Source organism: Mytilus galloprovincialis, chromosome 11, assembly GCF_965363235.1.
Source record: "Mytilus galloprovincialis chromosome 11, xbMytGall1.hap1.1, whole genome shotgun sequence".
Lineage (NCBI taxonomy): Eukaryota > Metazoa > Mollusca > Bivalvia > Mytilida > Mytilidae > Mytilus > Mytilus galloprovincialis.
The window spans coordinates 30,338,729-30,363,656 of NC_134848.1; the positions used below are offsets into that span (position 1 = coordinate 30,338,729).

General features: G+C 32.3%; 1 protein-coding gene across 1 annotated transcript; it reads left to right on the top strand.

Annotated features, from left to right (window-relative positions):
• Positions 1-22,555: 22,555 nt before the first annotated feature.
• On the top strand, positions 22,556-24,476 carry LOC143051098 (uncharacterized). Its single transcript, XM_076224127.1, has 4 exons — positions 22,556-23,157; positions 23,605-23,690; positions 24,005-24,055; positions 24,394-24,476. Exons 1-4 carry the CDS (start codon positions 22,922-22,924, stop codon positions 24,474-24,476), a joined length of 456 nt encoding a protein of 151 aa, XP_076080242.1. The 5' UTR covers positions 22,556-22,921.
• Positions 24,477-24,928: the final 452 nt, after the last annotated feature.

Genomic DNA, 24,928 nt, shown 5'->3' on the forward strand with positions numbered 1-24,928 from the left:
TTTTTTTTTTTCTTTTTTGATGCGTTTGTTATATTTGTTGTGTATTAGTCAACACAGAGAGTTCGTGCACACTGTCCTTTTCACGGTGTACAAACCTATCATAGATATAGAAAATTGATGATGAGACAACTCACCATCCACGTTTTTGAAGGTAAACAGACAGAAAGTCACAGGACAATAAGTCACAGATTTGATAGGACAAAAAGTCACAGGACATAAAGTCACAGATTTGATAGGACAAAAAGTGACAGGGCAAAAAGTCACAAATAATTTGAGGACAATTGTTTTAATATATAAGAGAAATATCTTGAAATATTTACTTTTTAATACATATATTCATACGAAAGTTTAGGAAATATGTCATTATACTTGAAAAATGAAGATTTTTATAATTTTAATCATGCAAAGGATATATTTATTGGCACCATGAAGCCATTTAAGTGCCAAGCCACTTTGACATTTTGTTTATTTGACAGTTATTTGATCATCTTTGATATCTTTTTGATAAATTTTGTTAACAAAGTTGATTTATATACAATAGTTTAAGAAAAATGCAAAAATGTTTTTGTAAATATAAGTGTTTTTTATTCAAAGAAAATAATCAGAAAAAATGAATTGTGACTTTTTGTCCTGTGACTTTTTGTCCTTGACTTTTTGTCCTGTGAATTTCTGTCCTACATTCGTATTTCACTCATTGTTGTTGATCTTAAAAAAGTTAAATGGTCGTTCCCGAGAGAAAGTATGTGATACACATAATATAGCAAAAATATTAAACTAAGACGGAATTGTTACTATACAGATCACATCAAAAATATTTTATGATAATAAGCTCTTTGTTTGCAGGTGAAATGAAAGCAGTACAAATGAATAAAACATGTGATTCAAGTTGTTCACGATCAAATTCAACTGCATGCAATAGTCAATTGCTCTATTGTTAGAACTAAAATGAAGTCGGAAACGGTTTTTAAATGAAATCAATGAAATAGTTACAGTCGTCACATCCTACACTTCAAAAAGGCATATATATGATGTTGTTTAAACATTAAAACAAAATTGTTGAATGCACAGTTAACTGTCAAAAATTGTGTCCAATAATGAATAGGAAAAGTCACAAATTCTTTTATTTGTTGATTTGTTGAAATACATTTAATTATTCTTTTAGTTGAATGACGACATTATGATAGTTGTAAAACTAAACGATGTAATTAAATTATTATTTATATTCGATATATACATGTATGTGTACTTTTCTTTTTACTTTTTGATGTTCCATAATATTGAGTGCTGGTGATCATTTGATTTTCGACGTGAGGAAATAACGTAAAAAAAATGTAGAAAAATTAAGCCGCCTTCTCCCACGTATTGAAAGTTATGAGTGGGATAACTGTAGAATTCCGCCTTTATTTCTTACTATTGATGGGATGGATTTGAAACTATTTTGCAAAATGCAATTAATGGAAAGGGACTATATCTTAAGACAGTTGGAAGTTTGGCCCGATGTTTTTCTTATATACGATGGATAGCTGTATCAAAAGAGTTCAGAAAAAGATGGTGACACTGAGGACTAGCAACGGTTGATACTAACAAAAATTTACTCATACATTTAAGGAGATAGTTGGCGTGACGCTGAAGAAAGGCGGCTGGGTGTCCATCAACCAAGTAACCAGTGTATAAATAGATCTTTTTTTTTTCGAAGGGGATTGGATGTTGTTTCTCTACCTCTAATGGCTGATGACTTTCCTCTACCTGTCGAGGATTTTCCTCTACCTCTTACCCCTCCTGTGATTACTAAAAAAAATCCCAAAATGATTGGATGGTGTTAATAGATTAGTGATATTTACATTTTAACTTGTTAAACAAGTAGAAACCACAAATAAATGGTTTTTCGATACGAACAATAGTTTAAAATTACTGTAAGCCTTTCTATTTTTGAAACAAAGTAATCAGATTGAATACTCTGTTGTAAATTTTCAGCAATTTAGTGGGCTGCTACATTTTTAGAACACCTTGAAATTTATCTGTTAATAACACATTGTTAAATGTGTATGCTGCCGAAGCATTTTCTTCGATTAATTTATTTCGTAAGGAATCTCGCTTTAGGTTAAACAGTTCAAGTAGGAATTCCTACCAGCAAAACTGAGTTCTCGTTGTTTATTCTTTTAAAAAGGGTCGTTAGGCAGATTCCAACCTAGCACTACCGATCTTTTTCCCAGAGCATCAAAAAGGTATGCTGCAGGATTAGTGGTATTAGTCAATGACAGTCTGAAGGGTTATTTAGACGAAGGACATTTTGTTTGTTGGTATTGGTCAAACAGATAGGTTGGGGAGTTGTTGGGACGAGGAACACTTAAGTTCTGTCACAAAAATATGGTGGACGCAGAAAAGCGACAATGAAGAAAGTAACAACAGCGGAGAAATTTAAGTTACCACGAGGGCTAGTAAAAAAAAAAAGAAATCGTTATTTTCTCTGCTGCTAATTTAACAAAATTTTTACCAAGTGCTCTAAAAACAGATGACCAAAATCTCCGATTAGGAAAAAAATGTTAAAGAAATTGATTTCAATACATATATCAGGACAGAAAGTACAAAAATAGGGAGACAAACGTCAACTGCGAAGGAGTCTGAACTTTTCAAATTTCAATCGAATCAACATACTCCGGAGGGTCAAACTGTACGTGACGAATTTGCCCAATCAGAGCCTTCTGCTCCTCCAATATTTAATTCGGACGAAGTACCTCAATCATATGATATATTTAAGTCAGACGATGTGACGATGTCGAAATTCTGTCAGAAGAAAAAATTAAAACTACGTAATTCCACGGAGAATGTAAATGAACCAGAATTTAAACAACCGATACAATCGCATCAACACAGAATAAGTGATACCGATCAATGCTTGTCAGAACAATTTAATGACATTTCTTCCACTATTAATTTTCAGAAATATTCGCAAAACCCAACCTTACAAGTGAGAGAAAGGACGAGTGGCAAAAAGGCGAAAAAGTGCAGAAAAAGTAAGTCCATTTACGAAGGCATCAGTTGCCAAGAGAATGCCTATCATACATGTGTGTGGTGCACAGGGAAATGCAGATCAGTTTTCAGCAATTTATGATTTTAACCAGAATTACATCAACAATAAGACCATATTGGAATGTAAAGACAATTTGGTCGTCTGTGTTAAATAAAAGAGAACTGCATAATAAATATAAAACCGTGTTGTCATTTCAAGGTCAGAAAAAGAGGTGTGGGTAAAATTATGCAGAGTGTTTGACTTGTACGAAAAAAGAAAATTCAAACACCAACCAAGAGGTATGATGAAGACCGTGCATTTTAAACAGTTATAAGGTTACAAAAACGGAAAGTAGTTGGAAGTACTAAAACATTTATTAAAAACAAGACTGGAAAACATGTCCAGCAGCTCTGAAAGGTTGGTAAAATAAGCAATATGTTTGTATACAAAAAATATCATAAATTAATCTTTGTTTTTACAAGTATAAGGAATCAAATCAATAACTTCACATAAATGGAACTATCATCAAAATAAGTATAATCCTATTTTACACCCTGTAGTTTTTCTATATATAAACGCTTTCTTTGAGTGTCGCAGCCTCGTACATTTTTTTCTTATAAGAAGTGAAAGAAGTACAATGAGTTCTCAAAATTTAAAGTTTGAATAGTATGTTTAAGATTCAAAAGATTGTAATGTTTTATTTTTTTTGTTCATATTGAATTGTATTTTTCAAGTAAGCTTATAAAGTGTCTCTTGGAATTATAAATTAACAAGTTATGAGTAATTGTCAATAACATATCCTTTCTTCACGTAAGTTCAAGAGACATCAATTTCTGACTGGTTGCTGCAGACATGGAATAGTGTATGGGATAAACAACTTGTTGCGCTCAGAAAGTCCACGAGATTATATAGATTTAGGAAGGTCCTTAAAACATTGACCAAATGTTACTATTTGTGATATTGCACATCTTCTGGCAAGCCATGGAAACAAAATAGTTGAAGATTTGTATTGTCCAAATGAAGGGAGGTTTGACATAATATCTGAGGAAAATAATCAGGCTGCAGAATCAGGTAAAAAATGGTATAGTTTATCATTTTTAAACACACATCCTCATCAGGAATCTTCTTCATCAGATTCAAACTATAATCCAACAACAGGCTCATCTGATCACCTTTCCCTGTATGACTGGTTCCATCACAATAATACAAAGAAGAAGACGTTACGGAGATGTTCACTCGTGAGGGAAATATCTGGATTAGTTGACACACAGACTGTTGAACAACTGTTCAGCTCAAGTAGGAAAGATCTATACTTTTTAAACAACCTTACTCCAAATAACCACATGTTTCAAGTTAGACTTATTCATCACCTAAGAAATACAAAGAATAATTTGTTTAATATGAAGAAAGTACAAAAAGCATTAGGATGTAATCTTAAATTTAACACCCTTGGTCAAATTTGCCAAAACTATGGAGAATGCAGAGGAAAATGTATGCATAGAAGTTTTAGAAGAGGAAAGAATAGACAACATCATTGATTTAGATCAATTACTGTAAATATTGACAATGCAATTTCCCATAGGAACTCCTTTTACGGCTAAAACTACCACTTTTACTATGAAGTTTTGAAAAAAATCTTCTCCTAGAATTGAAAGGTCATATGCACCACAATTTTTTTCAAAGGTCAAAATATAGGGCTGTGCGGCATATTTTCAACGTTTATATGCCCTGAACGTCTCAGAGTTTAAACTTACACTAATTTTCTTAACTACCCCTACCTCGAATGAAAGGTTACCACAGATTTCAATGTAAACAATATGCACGTGTTTATTTACTGGTAACATTCCCAAGTTCTGTCTCTGCGATATGGAACACAGAGAGCATAACTGGGAACCAGTATGTAAACAAAATTAATTTATGAATATTCAATTTCACCCCAAAAGAGGCGTGTTTTGAGCAACAGCTGTATTTACAAAGTGTAACCTATACAGACATTTATTCAAATAGAAAACTGTCTAAAATCAGTTTTTCTCACATTAATACTCATTTATCAGAATTATAGTCTAAATGAAATCACTGTGTATACTCTTAAGTTTTTCTTTACTATACATTTTATACCGGTCCCCTCCCCAGTTTCATTTTTTTTAAGAATTTGAAAACAAAACTTTAATTATTGCCAGCTTACCCTACTTGCATATTTTCTGATAAAAAATGCCTAGAACCTGTTACAAGCTAAATTAATTGTTTTACGACTCAGGGCAATTTCCAATGTTTTTTGTCCCGTGGGGCCTCAAATTTTCTAAATCACTCTGCTTTTTCTAGCAATTTGGAATATTTAGTACATATTCAGGATAGAATACACTATTATAAGGTGCCACGCAATATCTGGTGGAGGAATCCGACTTCGATCAACCAAACGCAGTATACTGAATGAATTCTACGTATAATTTAAGAATTGCCAGAAGGATTATGGCCAAAAACGCAGACGTATCAATTACTGTAGAGGATACGAGAAAACGCAGACGTATCAATTACTGTAGAGGTTACGATACTGCTGAAAAGTTTATGTAAAATCGCTGTTTTTATCTACGGAACAAAACATGGAGGATACAGTTAAGAATAAAATGTAAGAGTATATGATCACTAAACTTATGATGTTATCGTAATTTAAATTGAAACTATACTATTGTGTCAAGTGTATCTATGCATATATATTATGCATATATTTTGATGGATGACTCAACATTTGTGAACTCATTTGAAATAGATGCATTTTATTTACATACACTTTTGAACATAGTTATTACGGAATATTTTCGAATATCACGATCTATCTATGATCTAAAACAGTTAGGTAGTAGGATGGAAAATGTACAAATTGCCAATCAATATATTTTTCTGTGAATTTACAGTACATTGAATTATAATAGTTTGATATGAATTGGTGCGTCAGATGCGATTTGTCTAGATTAAACTTCACCAGGAACGCTCAAACGTTATATGTTTACATACAAACGTTAATATGTGGTACATGTGTAATATCTTTTTCGTGTCTTGCTAATATCTTTACGTTACATGGTTATATCTTCACGTAATGTGGTTATATCTTTAAGGTATAGGGATATATCATTATAACATATGGTTGCATCTTAACGTTATGTGATTGATATATCAACCACAAAACGTGTCATTCTTTTTATTGATTTTGCAGACTTTGTTAGACTGCATTTTATTACTTAATAATGTTGAGTGATTTCAAACGTTTCTATTTAGTTCCACCGACTCCAAGCAATTTACAGCTACTAAAACGCAATCAAACCAGTATTGCGATCGGTTGGGATTCTCCAGATTTTGAAATACCCGTTAAATTCAATATCTACTACGGGATAACTCCTTCAACGAATTACAACAAGAGTGCACACGCTGAAATGTCTCGCCTTCTATACTAATCATTGATATTATGTTGATAGTCCTAAGTATAAAGCTTAGTTTTATTACAACTGTCTCATAAACTTAACATTAACCAAGATAACTAAACAAAGACCAATGAACCTTGAAAATGAGGTCACGGTCAGATGAACCATGCTAGGCAGACATGCACAGCTAACAATGCTTCTATACAACATATATAGTTGACCCATTACTTATAGTTTAAGAAAAATAGACCAAAACTCAAAAACTTAACACTGTGCAAAGAACCGTGAAAATGAGGTCACCGTCAAATAAAACCTGCGCGACTGACATAAAGATCATAAAATATTTCCATACACCAAATATAGTTGACCTATGGCATACAGTATTAGATAAAAAGACCAAAACTCAAAAACTCAACTTTGACCACTGAACCATGAAAATGAGGTCAAGGTCACATGACATCTGCCCGCTAGACATGTACACCTTACCATCATTCCATACAACAAATATAGTAGACCTATTGCATATAGTATGAGAAAAACAGACCAAAACACAAACATTTAACTATAACCACTGAACCATGAAAATGAGGTCAAGGTCAGATGACACCTGCCAGTTGGACATGTACACCTTACAGTCCTTCCATACACCGAATATACTAGCCCTATTGCTTATAGTATCTGAGATATGGACTTGACCACCAAAACTTAACCTTGATCACTGATCCATGAAATGAGGTCGAGGTCAAGTGAAAACTGTCTGACAGACATGAGGACCTTGCAAGGTACGCACATACCAAATATAGTTATCCTATTACTTATAATAAGAGAGAATTCAACATTGCAAAAAATTTGAACTTTTTTTCAAGTGGTCACTGAACCATGAAAATGAGGTCAAGGACATGTGACCGACGGAAACTTCGTAACATGAAGCATCTATATACAAAGTATGAAGCATCCAGGTCTTCCACCTTCTGAAATATAAAGCTTTTAAGAAGTGAGCTAACACCGCCGCCGCCGGATCACTATATCTATGTCGAGCTTTCTGCAACAAAAGTTGCAGGCTCGACAAAAAATCAGTGACAGCGCCTGGTAAAATGTTCAAAGCTCATGGGCTAAAGGCTGGCACTGAATACAAGTTCCAGTTATCTGCCAGTTCTGCAGATGGAGAAAGCAAACTTGGCGATCCACTATTCATACGCACTCTGAAAGACCGTAAGTATAAACATAAGTTTCTTGTTTAAGAACATGCATTACCCTTTGTATATCGTACTGAACACATGATACAGTTTGTTCTTTTTTAAAACACATTTACAGTAAATTAAATGTGGACTAACACTAAGATAACTCTACGGTCTATGTTTTATACATTATAAATTCAGAACCTTTAGTGAGTAAGCAAAAGGGGGAAAGACTTGTCTGATGTTTTTTCCTGTTTATTTAAGAAATTATTCATTTCTTACATAATTTATGACAGTTATATTGTCTTTCACACTAGCTTTTGGTAACATTAGCCTAAGACTTCAAAAATCAATCTTCTACTTATTACATGTATATGTTACCACAAATCAAAGTAAAGTACAGTAACACTATGACCAAAGGCAAAAAAGTAAACAAAACTACACAGAAAACGATTGAACAAGAAAAAAAACCATCATATAAAGGGGTTCAATTCAGGTATTTAAAACCAACATTTCTCTAAAATTAGCAGACATATATGCTTAGCTCTGAAATTGGCAAATAAAAGTTTACATTAGAAATAAACGTCCTTTTTATATGATAAAATCGTAGATGAATATAAATAGTTTATATAGAGTATGATTTCCGTGCTCACACCAGGTGCTTCATGGATGATCTCAACCAGATAGCTCCGTACCATATGTTTAGATAGGCAAAAAATAAAACGCCTGGGATCTTAAAAAACCAAGATGGTGTTAACAGAATAGATATAACTAAAGGTCAACTTTACCTTGGGCATTCCATTGTGTTTGTTGTATAATTATATATACTATGAACAGAAAGTGATCAGACAAAATCTTGCATTTAAATTACAAGCCATTACATTTTGGCCTTAGATCAAATGTTTGGAAGGCCCAACGCCACCTACTATACTGGAGAATAAAAATCAGAAGATCTAAATAGAAACGACATTCTATATAATGTTAACTCGATGACGGCATTGAATTCTATCATAACCTTCATCGGGAGCGCCAAGACCAAATGGATTTAAAGCAAAACTTATAAAACTAAAACAGCATAAAACAAAAATGGTGTAACAAACGTAAATTGATACACAATTATCAATGTCCATATAAGGCCATTCGTAGACAACCATGACTAATTTAATGATTCCTTTCATTTTCACGTAGCTTCCGAGTTATTCTTCTGTAGAAATATAATAACTGATTATTGCATGCAGGTTATATGATACTTGTAATCAAGAACACATATATAGATGGATCCACTGTTCCAAGATCCGTTCATCCTGCTGCTTCTAACAAAGAACTTATGATTGTAAAATGTCTTTGCCGTGATCAGTATAGTAACAATTATTCAGCTTTTAATATTTAAATCATTCAATGTATATTACATATTTTCCTCTACGGGAACGATCATTTTCAATAAAACAAAATTACCAGAACACTACGAAAGATTAATTATATGTTAATTGAAGTAAATTTGATTTAAAAGGCTAAGTTAACCGTACGTTAAGAAATTCGAGGAAGGCTCAAATTGATAACGAACATAACTACATCACTGATTCATTTCATACTAACGTCGTTTCCAACTTATTTTTCTCTAGATATACAACAGTTGACTACGACATGCCATTTAAATTGTTGTTGATCCTTTTAAATGCAATTAGGAACTCACACATACATCGAAAGATACACTGTATTGATTTATTTATTCTGCTGCTTCAGACAAAGAACTTATGATCGAAAAATATATTTGCCGTGATAGGTACAGTAACAATGTCTATCAGTATTAATATTTTTGTCATTTATGTATATTACATACATTAGTTCATATTGCCGTCGTTTCCGAGTTATTTTCTCTAAATTGTAACAATTGACTGTTGCATGCAGTTTAAATTGGTTTTTTTAAATTGTTCATGTTCTTTATGAATGCAATCAGGAACATGTATGATACAACTGTCACAAAGGACATGGCATGTAGAAATATACTTTGAAAAACTTCATAATTTCAAATTTTATGATCATATCTTTTGTAATTAGAAAGTTATTTAATGTTTTATCGACACGCGCCTCAATCAGTTGATTGTCACCTGTGTAATCGATAGAAATTCATGTTCGCTCAACCTTGACCCGTTTATAATCCACTTATAAACTGATAAAACATGTATATGGTATTTGAAAATCAAAATGTTCTGTGTTTGTTGTTACTGTCGTGTTTATTTTGTATTTCTGTCTGTTTTAAAATATAACAGTTTATTACATTTTTAAAACATAACAGTATTTTTTAAATGCATTAGTGTTATATTTATAACATTAAGTTTTATAATCGTACAACATATTTTACATTTATTTTTTAAATGCATTAGTGTTATATTTACAACATTACATTTTATAATCATACAAAATATGCATATGGAGGAGAATAACAGATTTGCATATATTGAACCAAAAGTTAACTTGAAAATGAACTTCTACACCATTGTGAATATATTATTTTCTCAAACCACTATGCCTATTACATTATAAAAGAAAATGGTGTTCATCTTCAAATGTTGAAATTATGATGAATTAATTGTAAAAAAAAAAGGCATTGACATCAGTAATAAAAGTATCTGTCATAGTACACAGTTATGATTATTCTCTTTTTGAAAAATAAAAAAAGCAGTATGTTATTTCATAAAATAGTATTTACCTCTTTAAGTCTTTCTATAACATTTCTGTAATCGGGTTTTGAAGAACCCCACGGACGCCACATTTTTTTTTATTCTCAAATATCTTTCAAGGTATAATAGTATGTAAACTCTTGTGTTGTAAATTAGATAATGAAATATCAGAAGCATTTTTTTCTCTCAATTTGTATCTCAAAATTGGCTTCTTTAAAAAGAAAAAAAAAAGTTTATTTAGCAATTTCCTTCAAAACAAAATAAAACAAAGGATTTTAAAAGTAAACACAAAATTCAATTTTTAATTTTTCTTTCATCAACTTGAAATTATACTACGCTTAACCGTTAGGTTTATTCAACAACTACCATTAACTAATCAATTAGTAACGATCAAAAGATAATTGTTTATTCGATAAGGTTGATTGGACATGATGATTGGGAATTTGCAATAAGCCGTTGGTCACGTGTCGAATGGCACGCGCTGATTAAAAAGTCATTTAACTTCAAAATTACAAAAGCTATTGGTACCAAACTTTAAAATTATGAGTTATATACTTATATCTTCTTATATACATGTTCTTTGTGGTCCTAAAACACCGTTTTAGTGTCCTTAGTGCAAAAACTTTCTTCTTAGTGCACTAAGAAGTCCTTTGCGGTATTTCTACACACCGGTTTTTTTGTGATCGTAAAATATATTTGACGTAATCACTATAGTAAAAAAAAAAATCAGTTTTAATATGTCATTCAAGGTAAAAAACATACATTCCTCGGTAAACGGACAGAAAGTCTCAGAACAGAAAGTCACAGGACATAAAGTCACAAATTTGGTAGGACAAAAAGTCATAATTAATTTGTTGACAATAGTTTAAATATAGAAGAGAAATATCTTGAAATATTTTCTTTTAATACATATATTCATATTAAAATATAGGAAATGTGTCATTAACTTGAAAAAGGAAGATTCGTTTAATTTTAATCATGCAAAAGATGTTTTTCTTGGCACCATGAAGCCATTTCAGTGCCAAGCCACTTTGACATTTTGTTTTTTTAACAATTATTTAATCATCTTTGATATTTTTGGGATAAATTTTGTTTACAAAGTTGGTTTATATACTATAGTTCAAGAAAAATACAAAAATATTTATGTAGAAATAAGCGGTTTTTTTCAAAGAAAATAATCAGAAATAATGAATTGTGACTTTTTTGTCTGTGACTTTTTATCCTGTGACTTTCTGTCCTACATTCCATTCCTCTAGGGGAACGACAATTTTCCAACAAACACAATTGCCAGAACACTACGAAATGTATTTACAATGTTTAGTAAAGTAAAGTTGACTTATAATGTAATGCTAACTTATATGCGGTACGAGCTTTGCTCATTGTTAAAGACCGTACGGGGACCTACAGTTGTTAATTTCTGTTTTATGTTGGTCTCATGCGGAGAGTTGACTCATTGGCTCTCATACTGCATCTTCCAAAACAAAGTTAAAAAGATCATCATGATTATCAATAATGCCTTAAACATTTGGCAAATACAGGTATGTGGTCACAAAGAGTTTGATTGGGTGAAGCATGATGACACAATTAAACTAATCTTTGTAAATGTTTAAGAAAAGACTATTGTATTGAAATTCAATAACCAAATTATTGTAAGTATTATTGCCTATAACATTCTATAAATACATGTATAAATGTATTGGTATATTACATGTACACATAGTTTCACCTAATTTTATCATAACAAAAATAAAATGACAACGTTTTACAAATGGTCTTACTTTGTGAAGCATGATGACATGAATAAACATAACTTTGTAAATATTTTAAAAAAATAGACAAGTTAATTCAACACAAAATTATAGTATATACCGGTATTCAAAATTGTTTATTCAAAATTACAAATATTCATCAAGATTGCCATTGAATGAAGTCATGAAAGTATTGTATCTATAGTTTAACCCATGAAACCTTACTGATAATAACCAAAAATATAAAAACAGTTTATATACAAAGACATGCTGCATATTTTATATTTACAATGTTAACCTTTAGTACGCTACATATATATGTGCTATACTGCCTGCTGCTGCTGCATTTTTTATACGACCGCAAAAATTTTAATTTTTTGGTCGTATATTGCTATCACGTTGGCGTCGTCGTCGTCCGAATACTTTTAGTTTTCGCACTCTAACTTTAGTAAAAGTGAATAGAAATCAATGAAATTTTAACACAAGGTTTATGACCACAAAAGGAAGGTTGGGATTGATTTTGGGAGTTTTGGTCCCAACATTTTAGGAATTAGGGGCCAAAAAGGGCCCAAATAAGCATTTTCTTGGTTTTTGCACTATAACTTTAGTTTAAGTGAATAGAAATCTTATGAAATTTTGACACAAGGTTTATGACCACAAAAGGAAGGTTGGGATTGATTTTGGGAGTTTTGGTTCCAACAGTTTAGGAATTAAGGGCCAAAAAAGGGCCCAAATAAGCATTATTCTTGGTTTTCGCACAATAACTTTAGTATAAGTAAATAGAAATCAATGAAATTTTAACACAAGGTTTATGACCACTAAAGGAAGGTTGGGATTGATTTTTGGAGTTGAGGTCACAACAGTTTATGAATTAGGGGCTAAAAAGGGGCCCAAATAAGCATTATTTTTAGTTTTTGCACCATAACTTTAGTATAAGTAAATAGAAATCTATGAAATTTAAACACAAGGTTTATGACCATAAAAGGAAGGTTGGGTTTGATTTTGGGAGTTTTGGTCCTAACAGTTTAGGAATAAGGGGCACAAAGGGTCCAAAATTGAACTTTGTGTGATTTCATCAAAAATTGAATAATTGGGGTTCTTTGATATGCCGAATCTAGCTATGTATGTAGATTCTTAATTTTTGGTCCCGTTTTCAAATTGGTCTACATTAAGGTCGAAAGGGTCCAAAATTAAACTAAGTTTGATTTCATCAAAAATTGAATAAATGGGTTCTTTGATATGCCAAATTTAAACTGTGTATGTAGATTCTTAATTTTTGGTCCAGTTTTCAAATTGGTCTACATTAAGGTCCAAAGGGTCCAAAATTAAACTAAGTTTGATTTTAACAAAAATTAAATTCTTGGGCTTATTTGAGATGTTTCATCTAAATATGTACTTTGATTTTTGATTATGGGCCCAGTTTTCAAGTTGGTCCAAAATCAGGATTCCATATCAAGTATTGTGCAATAGCAAGAAATTTCCAATTGCACAGTATTGCACAATAGCAAGAAAAATCTAATTGCACAATATTGTGCAATAGCAATTAATTTTCAATTGGAGTTATCTTTCTTTGTATAGAATAGTAGTTGATAATATATGTTGGAAATTTGCCAGACATGACTATGATGTCATTTTCTATTTTTATTTGCCAATAACTTTATGTAAATAACTTTATTGGAAATTTGCCAATATAAAATGTTGCTGATGAAGCTTTTTTTCCTTATCTTATCTAAAATGTTTTTAGATAATGTATGTTGGACATTTGCCAGACATGACTATGATGTCATTTTCTATTTTTATTTGCCAATAACTTTATGTAAATAACTTCATTGGAAATTTGCCAATATAAAATGTTGCTGATGAAGTTTTTTTTATTGGTTTATACAATAAACAATGTATATTCACTTTTACTACCAACCAATCTTTTCCATTCAGTGATAGCAAGCACTTTATTTTACATTTTAATATTTTATGATGTATTTAAAAGAGTAGTTATTGTTGCAAACTCCATTAGAAACTTGAATTAATATCAGTTTTGGAAAAAGGGAAACGGGGATGTGAAAAAAGGTGGGGGGGGGGGGGGGGGTTAAATTTTTCTCATTTCAGATTTCATAAATAAAAAGAAAATTTCTTCAAACATTTTTTTGAGAGGATTAATATTCAACAGCATAGTGAATTGCTCAAAGGCAAAAAAAAACTTTTAAGTTCATTAGACCACATTAATTCTGTGTCAGAAACCTATGCTGTGTCAACTATTTAATTTTAGATTTAAAAAGTTTGAAGAAGAAATCTTTAATTGATTTGTAAAATCTTGACATTTGTTTTGTGTAAAAAAAACACCATGTAATGTCAAAAATTTGATCACAATCTAAATTCAGAGCTGTATCACGCTTGAATGTTTTGTCCATACGTGCCCCAACTGTTCAGGGTTCGACCTCTGCGGTCGTATAAAGCTGCGCCCTGCGGAGCACCTGGTTATTGTTTCAGATGATAAAAAAATTGATGAATCATTTTTCAACAGTAATAACTTAATACCATCTTCCAAAACATTTATTTGATATTTTTAAATTGTGCATTGGATCAATTACGGACAAACGAATTGGATCAAAGTAAGCAAGATCGCATAAAGGTGAATATCAAATGCCTAATTAACTCTCCATGTTTTCTTTCTCCAGTTTTTTGTAGCTTCTTTGAAAAAAGAGAAGATGAACCAGAATGTGCTATTAAACATTAAAATAAAAATACGGTGGCATGGTGTTTTTGACCACATGGAGGCATACCATCATCCATCAAGTCAAGTCTGAGAGTAGTGTTACATGTGTCGTACATTTGGGCTTAAACCTTAAACCAGACTACCTTCCTAGGTGAACACTTTAAGTTATCCTATAAGGTGGTTTTCGGATAAATCTGTCACACTTCCAAATTTGTACTGTTTCTGTTGTTACTTGGGATGCCGTTACAGCACATCGTGTAAAATGTCTTTCAGCTATGTCTTTTCTTGGTATAATTCGCTCACATTTAGAACAGTGGTAGTTTCCAGTTTGTTCGTTTGCAACTGCTCAAATTTGCATTTAACCACATATTTACCTGAACAATTATATGTTATAATAACAAGTATATTTTGAGAAAAACAATCAGGACGCCCAAGCTGCTTTTGAAACAACAATTAATCAATCCAATTTCATTGTAAATATATAGAAAAATGCATTTTCCACTCTTAGAATGGATATTTCATGGGCGATGTCAGTGGTCGATTTTTTAGACAAAATTTCAATCTCATCGTGTAGACCCTTTTTGCAAGTTTGAGCTCACTGGATAGTCTTGAATCTTTTGGGACTGTTTTACTATCAATCATCGAATCATTTTCATTTTTCATTTTAGATAAATATGTGTCCCTCCATTCCGTGCAAGTGTGCTTTCCTTGAACAAGTATAGTTCCATTTGTATACAATGTAGTACTTACAAATTTTGTACCTGAATTTACTTTATATATACATTGACGTTAAACGCCACTTTTGAATATTTTTCTGTCACTATGAAATTTTGCGACATAATTTCCTTAATAGTTACCAAAGGTACCAGGATTATAATTTAGTACGGCAGACGCGCGTTTCGTCTACATAAGACTCATCAGTGACGCTCCTGTAAAGATTCAATACACAAGGATCTTCTGCTGACACTTGTTCCAAACTTGATATCACATGGTACACGGATAGCATTTCCTTAATCACCAAAACGGTCCAAAAAAAAATCTGTTGTAACTTCCTCATTTTGAGGTATTTTTTTTACTTGTGCGTAACTGTTTCCTTTGGTTTGACACATTCGATAACCCATCCGAGTCCGTAAAAAAACGAATAAAAAAAACTGATATCATTTATTTCATTATCAATATTTGGTGTTGACATTTTGTCTTTTATGTTAAAATTCCAATTTTGTAAATAATAAAATTAATTAATCATTGTACAGCTTCTATCCTGTTTAAATACACTTAAACATAATATGTGTTAATTAGCTAGAGCTCAAGAGCTCAACTAAACACGTCTGCACTGGTCGGTTTCTTATCTTTTTTTATGAACCTAAGACGAACAATCTTGTTTCGTGATAAATCAATCAATCTTAAAAAATCACAAATGCCAAAGAGACAGAGCATTGACCGTCAACATCAGAACCGTGCATATACAAATAAGCCTTTTTATGAAAGACCTAGTCACAAGACACACCGAGAAATGGGTTTCAAAATCTGAGAAGTGATAATATCAAATAACAAAAATATATAATAGTTAACAGTACCAGATTATCTATGTTAGTATAGCCCTGTCCACATAGCTAAAAAAAATTGTCTGAAATATAAAATAAAATCATTAGTAAAGCGATTTTCTCTTTTGTCACACAACAATACACTCATAAACAGGTGCATGCTATAACTGTTATAACGATTGAATAAAAACAGTTATTTCATTGATATATCTGGCACTTTAAACATGTATATTCTTCCTTTCCAGGAAACAAAACACATTACGTTTTTTTTTCAAACAATTGACCATTCAAATTATCCAATATCTTTTTTTTAATACCTAGTTCATCCATAAGGTTGTTGTTGCGAGGCGAGGACATTCGTCTTTCTTCACCGGTACAACACTACAACCCCTTGTTGGTAACACCGGGTGGATGTTCTGCGAGACTAGCTTTTTTCTATTCTTCTTTTCTTTTTTCTACACCTGACAAGAATGGACAATAATGTGAATATCAACTACTAGTAAGTTGTAATAGCATTTGTATATTAACAGCATGGTAGACTGTGAATTGTTCTTTGAGTTGAGTACGTCCGGTTTGGTCATTTATCTAACAATCGTTGTCTTTAACTTCAACTTTAAGTTCCTCCAAGGATGCATAATTAAGATCAATCCTCTAGGCGAAGAAATATCTTATTATTTTTCTAATGATTTGTTGATATTAACGACACTCGTTGTCTGCTTCCGTAAATCCATTAATTTATTATACATTCCTTACAGAATTAGGTTCAGGATACCTATAGGACCACGTTAAATGATCCAAAATCCGACTTTTTTAATCTATGGCTGGTGTGATAATTAGTATGAAAAATAAAATGCTTCACAGCAATATTATTTGTTCATAAATAAAATTATCAAATCTCATTTTTGTAGAATTATATAGATCAGAGAAATAATGCACATGCAGAACTTCAAGAACACCAATAACCTCCACAACAACAGGAGCACCCAGCACAATCAGAACAGTCAGATCACCCAGCACAATCAGAAAAATCAGATCACCCAGCAAAATCAGAACAATTAAATCACCCAACACAATCAGAAAAATCAGATCACCAAGCACAATCAGAACAATCAGATCACCCAACACAATCAGATCAATCGGATCACGCAGCACGATCAGAACAGTCAGATCACCTCGCAGAATCAAATATTCCAAATACTAATTATGATGAGCCAGTTTTCTGTGAATGTGAACTGTGGCAACATAAATCATTACAAAAACTGGTTACAATCCTAAAAATCACTTGCACAAGGCAAGGATGCAATGTAAAAAGATCTAACTTTAATACAAGCACACCAGTTGCAAAGTGTTAAATCCATTTGGCCACCATTGCTATGACAAGAAAACAACCCAGTTTTGGAACAACAGAAGTAACAGTCATTTACAGGAGAAGAAGTTAAAAAAAATCCAAAATAGAAGGAAGGTCACTGTTGACATAAGCGAATCTATAGGGGTTTGTCTATTTGAGGAACATTTACAAGACGACTCAAGTCGATTTTTTATACGACCGCAAAAATAAAAAAAAAAATTGGTCGTATATTTGTATCACGTTGGCGTCGTCGTCTGCGTCGTCGTCGTCGTCCGAATACTTTTAGTTTTCGCACTCTAACTTTAGAATATATTTTTAAAAAAATGTTGTTTCAATAGATATTTTTTTTAGTATTTTCTTTTTGAAATAATTTAGGGAAATTTTACAGGGGCATCTTTTGTTAAGAAGGAGCAATGATGTTTCTTTGACACATTCACTATTTCCATTATTGTACTTGGTTATTTTCATTGTGATAAACAAGGTGGTAATTTCACCTCTCTAGTTATGATTCTTGTAGAAAGAAGGATATCGAGATTATCTATTTTAAATTGAACAGAATTGAGAATAGAAAACTGTGGAATGAAAAGAATTGACAAAAAAATATTTGTGAGTTTTTGTCATATTAGATTTGTGCCTTTAAGTCCTGTGACTTGCTGTCCGTTTACCAAAACAAAAAACTAAACAAAAAACGAAACCCCCATTGAAGTAAAATGGACGTTCCCTTGGAGGAAACTTTTATATACCTGAACGAACTAAAATATTAACAGTAATGAAATTGCTACTATACAGATTACACCAAATATATTTAATGATAATAAGCTGTTTGTTAGCCAGCAGCAATGAACACACCAGAAAAGAATGAGTAATTCATATGATTAAACACGAACACGACTTAACTAAACGGCTGGCAACGGTTAATTGTAAAATTTACAAACAAGAAAAAGTCAGAATAGTCGTTAACATGGTACATGAAAGCAACTGAACCGTTCTGTGTCCTCGAATCTCCATATATGGACATTCGCTTTGCTAGTCTACTCATTATATCTGAATACAAAATTAATTCAGTTAAAGTTAGCTTTGCTTTCATCAATATTTCTATAATATTCAGAGAAATGTATGAGACATTTCGTATTACATTCAGAAAAATATATGAAACATACATTATTAAATAACAAACATATTGAATAGTTATGGAAGTAATAATATTGTCACTGTACATATAACAGCAAAACTATATTATGATCATAAGCTCTTTGTTAGCAGTAATTAAAGCAGCAGCCATTTATAAATCATTGCGATTCGGGAAGTTTACGAATATATCTTACTGCATGCTATAGTCAATTGTTCTAATTAAAAAAAGGCAATTCATGACCGCTGACTAGTCACTAAATATTGTTGCTCAATTTGTGTTTGCTTTGACGTGAAATAATTGACTTAGAATAGAAGAAGCCAGTTCAAAGTGCTCATGAAAAGCTACTATTTTGAATATACATTTTAAAGTTCCACTATATTATTCTTTTCTATGGAGTGACTGTACTTAATTTTCCCGATGATAACCCGTTTGATGGCACCATCAGACATTCTATTATTTCCTTAGGGGCGCTAACTTTGATATTTTCTCAAAAATTATATGCAATATTTCCATCAGAATCTTTAACTAAACACCCCTTTTCTGAAAATTAGTAGGATTGGCATCATGCATGGTAACCACTTAACACATTTATGTCCAGCAATCCCAGATAAGAGAAAGATATCCTCCTATTCCATTCCTTTCTCCTTCAAAACTACCAATGCCTAAGTTATTTCTTAAAACTGTCATATAAAATAATATTTGCACTGATAGTGTGTGTGTGCTTTGAACTGCAAGAATACTTATCACAAGTAAATTTAAATCAATCAAAATGTACAAAATTCGTCATGCTTATTACTCGCTTAATATTAATTAAAAACATTATAATAGTGTTAAAGATTTATTTTATGTGTTCTTGCAAACATATATGTGAAACATAAATATTATCATTTAATATTATTGTGTTGTGCATTCAAAAATTGCGCATTATTTTAAAGAAAATTGTTTGCCCTTTTAATGTGTTTTTATCATTTTAACATTATGTTGTATATAACATGTTTTTTCTCTCTTCATATTCACTCGTTTAAAATAACAGTATAAATTGGATACTCATATGTATAACCTTTCATGAAAATCTGTCACCAGCTCTTTTCTTTATAAACGAATCTGTTGCAAATAAAATGTTTTCATTATTGTAGATGCCAATTATTCTAGAAGTTGATGAAATCTGGAAACATCACTTTGATTCTGCATCATGGAAAATCTTTTGGAGGACTTAAACCTGGACTTGAAATTTCAGATGAGGTAAGAGATTTTAAAAATAGTGCGTCGACACATTTACATTGCCTACATCTCCCACCTAACCTCCATACTTTAAAACAATTAAAACTATATGACTTATTTTAAACCAAGTTGCGTCTATGAGTTTGATGATTCCGGGCGTACAAACGGGCGCCAACTTTGGTTTCCAAATATTATCTCAAATTTTAGTATCCAATTTAAACAACATAACAGAAATGGCAAAAGTAAGCAGAAGCTATTTGAAAAAGGATTTAGTGATTTTACTGGAAAAGTTGGTTTGAAGTTTAAGAAGTTGTTTATTTGAAACTGTATGCAATCCAGTGGGGTTTGTTAATATACAAGTATTTTCTACATTGAATACGAAGAATAAGAAAACTAGGCAAAAAAAATCATTGAAAAATGGAAAAAACAGCTTAAAGAATAATTTAGAAATTGCCTCAAGAGTTGTGTATCTAGAAGGAAAATGTTTCGAATCTTTAATCGGTGCGAACTACGTTCCACAAGAAACACCATTCTTATTTCAGTTAGAGAAAACTAATTAGATCTGTCTTCACCTTCCCTGACTGATGACAGCTTTAATGTTCCTTCTAGACTATAAGCTTGATGATGTTTACTACTGCAGATTTTTTGAAAGTGCGAGTTTTTTAGGGATATTTCTTATCTGCGGGTATGCTTCATTACTGTTCATATCTCAATGTTTAAGGTGTTATGGTCTGTTGACATCAGAACATTATAGCTCAGTATGTGATGATGATTTAGAACAGCTAGTGCAGCCAATTATAGAAGATAATCCCCATCTAGGCTATTGTGCAGAGACGTAAATATCGTGTTGCAGGTCCTAATTCATTATGGCATATATATAATGGAATCATAAATTGATAAGGTATAGATTCATAAATAGAGGAATATCTTTATTAAATAAGATATTTATACAGAATTACAGAAAATGAACTTTAATATGCTCACTTAAAAATCTTATTGTTGACTATTTGATTGAGCATTATAAAATTTCAGTTTCATAAATGTTATTGATGTGTTCCAAATGTCTTAACGCAACTCCATCCTTCTTTTAGTGACCATTACTTACTATCGGCTATAAAAGTCAAGTGTTAGTGATTCCCTATATAATCAACCAAATGTGTTCCAGAGATTTGCTTTCCATTGATCATGTTTATTGTACGAGACTTTGGTATGCGTCAGGCTTTTTATGCCAATTGATTAAATCAATACATTGCTGAATATTAAACTGGATGTCAGTGGCGGATCCACAACTTTTTAAAAGTGGGGGAGGTGCCCTGACTGACCCCAGAAACCCCTAAGAGGAGCCGCTCTTGTCACGATTCAGTGATTCCTTATACAATCAACAAAGTGATTCCCACGAAAGGGGCAGGGTCTCCATAAACCCTCCGCCTCTGAATCCGCCTTTGGCAGCTCTAGAGAAGATAAATGTATTTACTTTAGAGAGCCCTTTACCATTGCCGGTTTAAAAGTATACATGGAACTCTTTTAGTACGTGTGACACAAAAACTGTCATAGTTTGACATATTCTTATTAGTGTTTATATTTTTATTTCTCCAGATAAACTCTTGAGTTGTTTAGGTGGAGTGTTACTCGCCCTAGTTATATGGTATGTCAAATGGCGGGTTGTCCGCAGAAGGAGAACAAGAAGAAGTAAAGAATTGTATGGCACCCCAATGCATACAATGAGACGATGTTTCTCCTCTCCCAATGTTAATTTTTAATAGTATTGTAGTAGATCATGTATATATGTTAATGTAGTATTGATTGATTGTTGGTTGCTTAACGTCCAGTGGCAAATATTTCATGCATATTCAGGACGAGAACAAGTTCACAATAAATACAATAGGTAGGTTGATACAATAGAGGCCCACTTGAAAATGAGGGTATATTGGATAGGGACAGAAATTTTGCCTTGCAACAGGTCACCTACGGACCCCTCAAAGAGTTGTTGCAAGGATTCTTCACGTGCAAAGAGCGTGGCACTCTCTTTACACGAGGCATCGGATTTAACGTCCCTAATCTGACCAGACGTGACTGCGAACTTGATACATCTCGGACAGCCAAACGGATGCCCCACTTCGGCAAGCGTTTTACTGCCGGTCGGAAGAAGATCAAGTGACCATATTTCTATTCCCCAGTCACCCTTGGGGGTCAAACATTTTGATTGTATCTATAACTTTCAGAATAGAAATAATTCCTAAAAGCTTTAAATTTCCTATAAATACACACATGGCCTGGCTCGAGTTTTATTTTGATGCTTATGTATTTTAAACATGATGGCCTGGGACATGTGTAAATTAAGAACAAACCTCAGCTTCTATGTGTTTTTTTAAATAAACAATTGAAGTGGTGCCAAAGAGCAGATTTTTTTGGAAAGTATACTTATATTGGTTGCAATTGAATACTAACCTTTACATATTTTTTTTTATATTTGAAATCTTTTACCGATTAATTATTATATAAATTATTGTAAAATAGATTCCATGAGAGCTTGAACCATCTCAAGATGCAGAAAATCCGTACAGGGGGCTAAGGTTGACAAATCCCATCATGAGGACACGCTCCTTAAAAGTAAAGCTATGGAGGCAGAAGGCAGAAATGACATCTGGATTTTCACTAGGAGATAAAAATCGTTGTCAAAAGTTTGAAGATTGTGAAGTTTAGGGGGTCAATCTTCAGAGCAGAGCGATCAAAACATTCAAAAAATTAAAGGACAAACTTATAACGCAACAAGTGTATGAACCAGTAGAGGTTCTTTATGTGATTTATGAGAAAAAAACTAAAAAATTCAAATATGATGGATCAGGCTTTCTATTGAAAGTGGCAAGCCTTTATCCAAAGGAATTCCAAAGAAAAACCTAAAGCAGAGAAGAGCAGTTGTAGACCTAGACATGAGTGGAAGTAAAGAAAAGGGGGTTAAGTTTTTAACCCCAGATAAGTACAAGTTTTCCTTTGCACTGGGTGAAGCCAGAACAGATGAAAGGGATATCGATGAAGGTGGTGAAGGTGTATTAGAAATAGATTTAGAAAAACGATCATTAGCTGAGGACCAAAGGCTGGACCTAGCAGCAATAACTATAGGTGGAGATGAGAAACGCAAACAAATGAAGGTGCCAGCAAAGATAAGGTAATTGACTGTTATTTAGGAACATTGACCATGTTGACATGAACTATGTTCTATTTAGTTTTTTGATAATGCTTTAATTTTTTTATTTAAAAAGCAAATGTAGTATAGACTATAGAACAACACATGCAACAGTTGACACAAGTTATTTTGTTGTTTTATAAATATACTCTGATTTTCAGTCAAAACTTGATAAATATAGAAAGATGTGGTATGAGTGCCAATGAGACAACTCTTCATCCAAGTCACAATTTATGAAAGTAAATCATTATAGGTCAAGGTACGGGCTCCAACAAGAAGCCTAGACCCACACTTAATAGCAAGCTATATATTAAAGGGTTCCAAAAGTTACTAGGAAAACCACCAGTGTAATCTATATAACCACTTAGGAACCACATGAACAGACCACAACCACTTAACATCAGATTTAATTTTTGATATAAATTACAGTACAAAGAGGAAGCTAGTGGTGGGGACAACAACAGGAAGAGGCAGAGGTAGAGGAGGAAAGGCAGAGGAGGAAAACTATCAAGAAAGTAAGATTTTGAAATGCTCAAAGCAATTTATGAACCGGACGTTTGCCATCTAACATGTTACACAGCTTCTGTAAATAAAAAGAAAATGGCAAATGTAGGATAATGCTTAAATAAACAAAAGAACACCTTTGCAGAATACAACCAAAAACATAGAAGAGCACCTTTAATTTTTTGAATCTTTGTTATCATGGTTATCTAAATTGCTCTTGAAGAGATTAAATCTGTTAATGACATTTATTTTTCAAGTATAAGAACAGTTGAATATGTTCTAACTGAAGTGTTGTGGATTCTCTATATCTATGCTTTTTTTTCAGAAGAAAGAGGAATGAGTCCTTGTCAGACTCATCTGATAACAGTGTTAAGAGGTAAGTTTTATTGTAATTTTGCATTCTGGTAAAGTCAAGTTTTATTGTTAGAGTATTGTCAAAGAACGTCAGTTGCAATGAATCAAATAGAAGCAGGTTCACATGATTATGAAAATAAGAAGATGTGACACATGTGGTATGATTGACAATGAGTTAAGTACTTGTCAAAATATAAGTGACAGATATTAGAAAATTTATATAACAAGCTGGCCTTTAATGTGAAGCATATTTCTTGCATACTCATTCAGTGAGATTAATTGTGCCAGTTATAAATCAAATTTCTTGTTTAAAATGATGTAAATGATGATATTTAAACTGTATATACTTTTCTATTAAAGTACTGAAGAACCCCCGGTTAAAATTGCCAAAAAAGGAAGAGGCAGCGGCCGAGGAGGAAAAGGCAGAGGGGGAAGCCAATTAAGAAAGTAAGATTTGTAAATACTTGTGTCTCTCTATAGATGAAAACCAATTTATGAAAAGGAGGTTTGGTATCTTACTGCTTCCGAAAAACAAGAAAATGTATAGATAAATTGTCATTTTAGTGATAATAACTTTTAAAAACAATATCACACCTTTCAGAATGTAAGTAAAAAAATAACAAGATTAAACAGCTTAATTTTTATAAAATTTGCAGACTAACTAAATCGCTCAAGCATGTCGAGATTGATCTGATTATTTCTCATTTAATGCAATGCTTTTCTATTTTCATACGTACAGCGGTATATGTTTTAATGGAGTGTTGTGGGTCCTCTATATTTATGCTCTTTTTTTTCAGAAGAAGTTCTCCCCCACAGGAGAAGTGAACATGATTTTTTTCTTATGAGAGGGATATTGTCGATATGGCCACTCGCTACCCAGGTAACGGTTTATACG

What these genes read in the sequence shown, in the direction of transcription:
- LOC143051098 (XM_076224127.1), top strand. Translation starts at nt 22,922, where the DNA reads ATGAGTGGAAGTAAAGAAAAGGGGGTTAAGTTTTTAACCCCAGATAAG. An exon ending in GGAGGAAAACTATCAAGAAA is followed by an intron (nt 23,691 to 24,004) that starts GTAAGATTTTGA and finishes CTTTTTTTTCAG; the next exon opens with AAGAAAGAGGAATGAGTCCT. An exon ending in TCTGATAACAGTGTTAAGAG is followed by an intron (nt 24,056 to 24,393) that starts GTAAGTTTTATT and finishes TTTCTATTAAAG; the next exon opens with TACTGAAGAACCCCCGGTTA.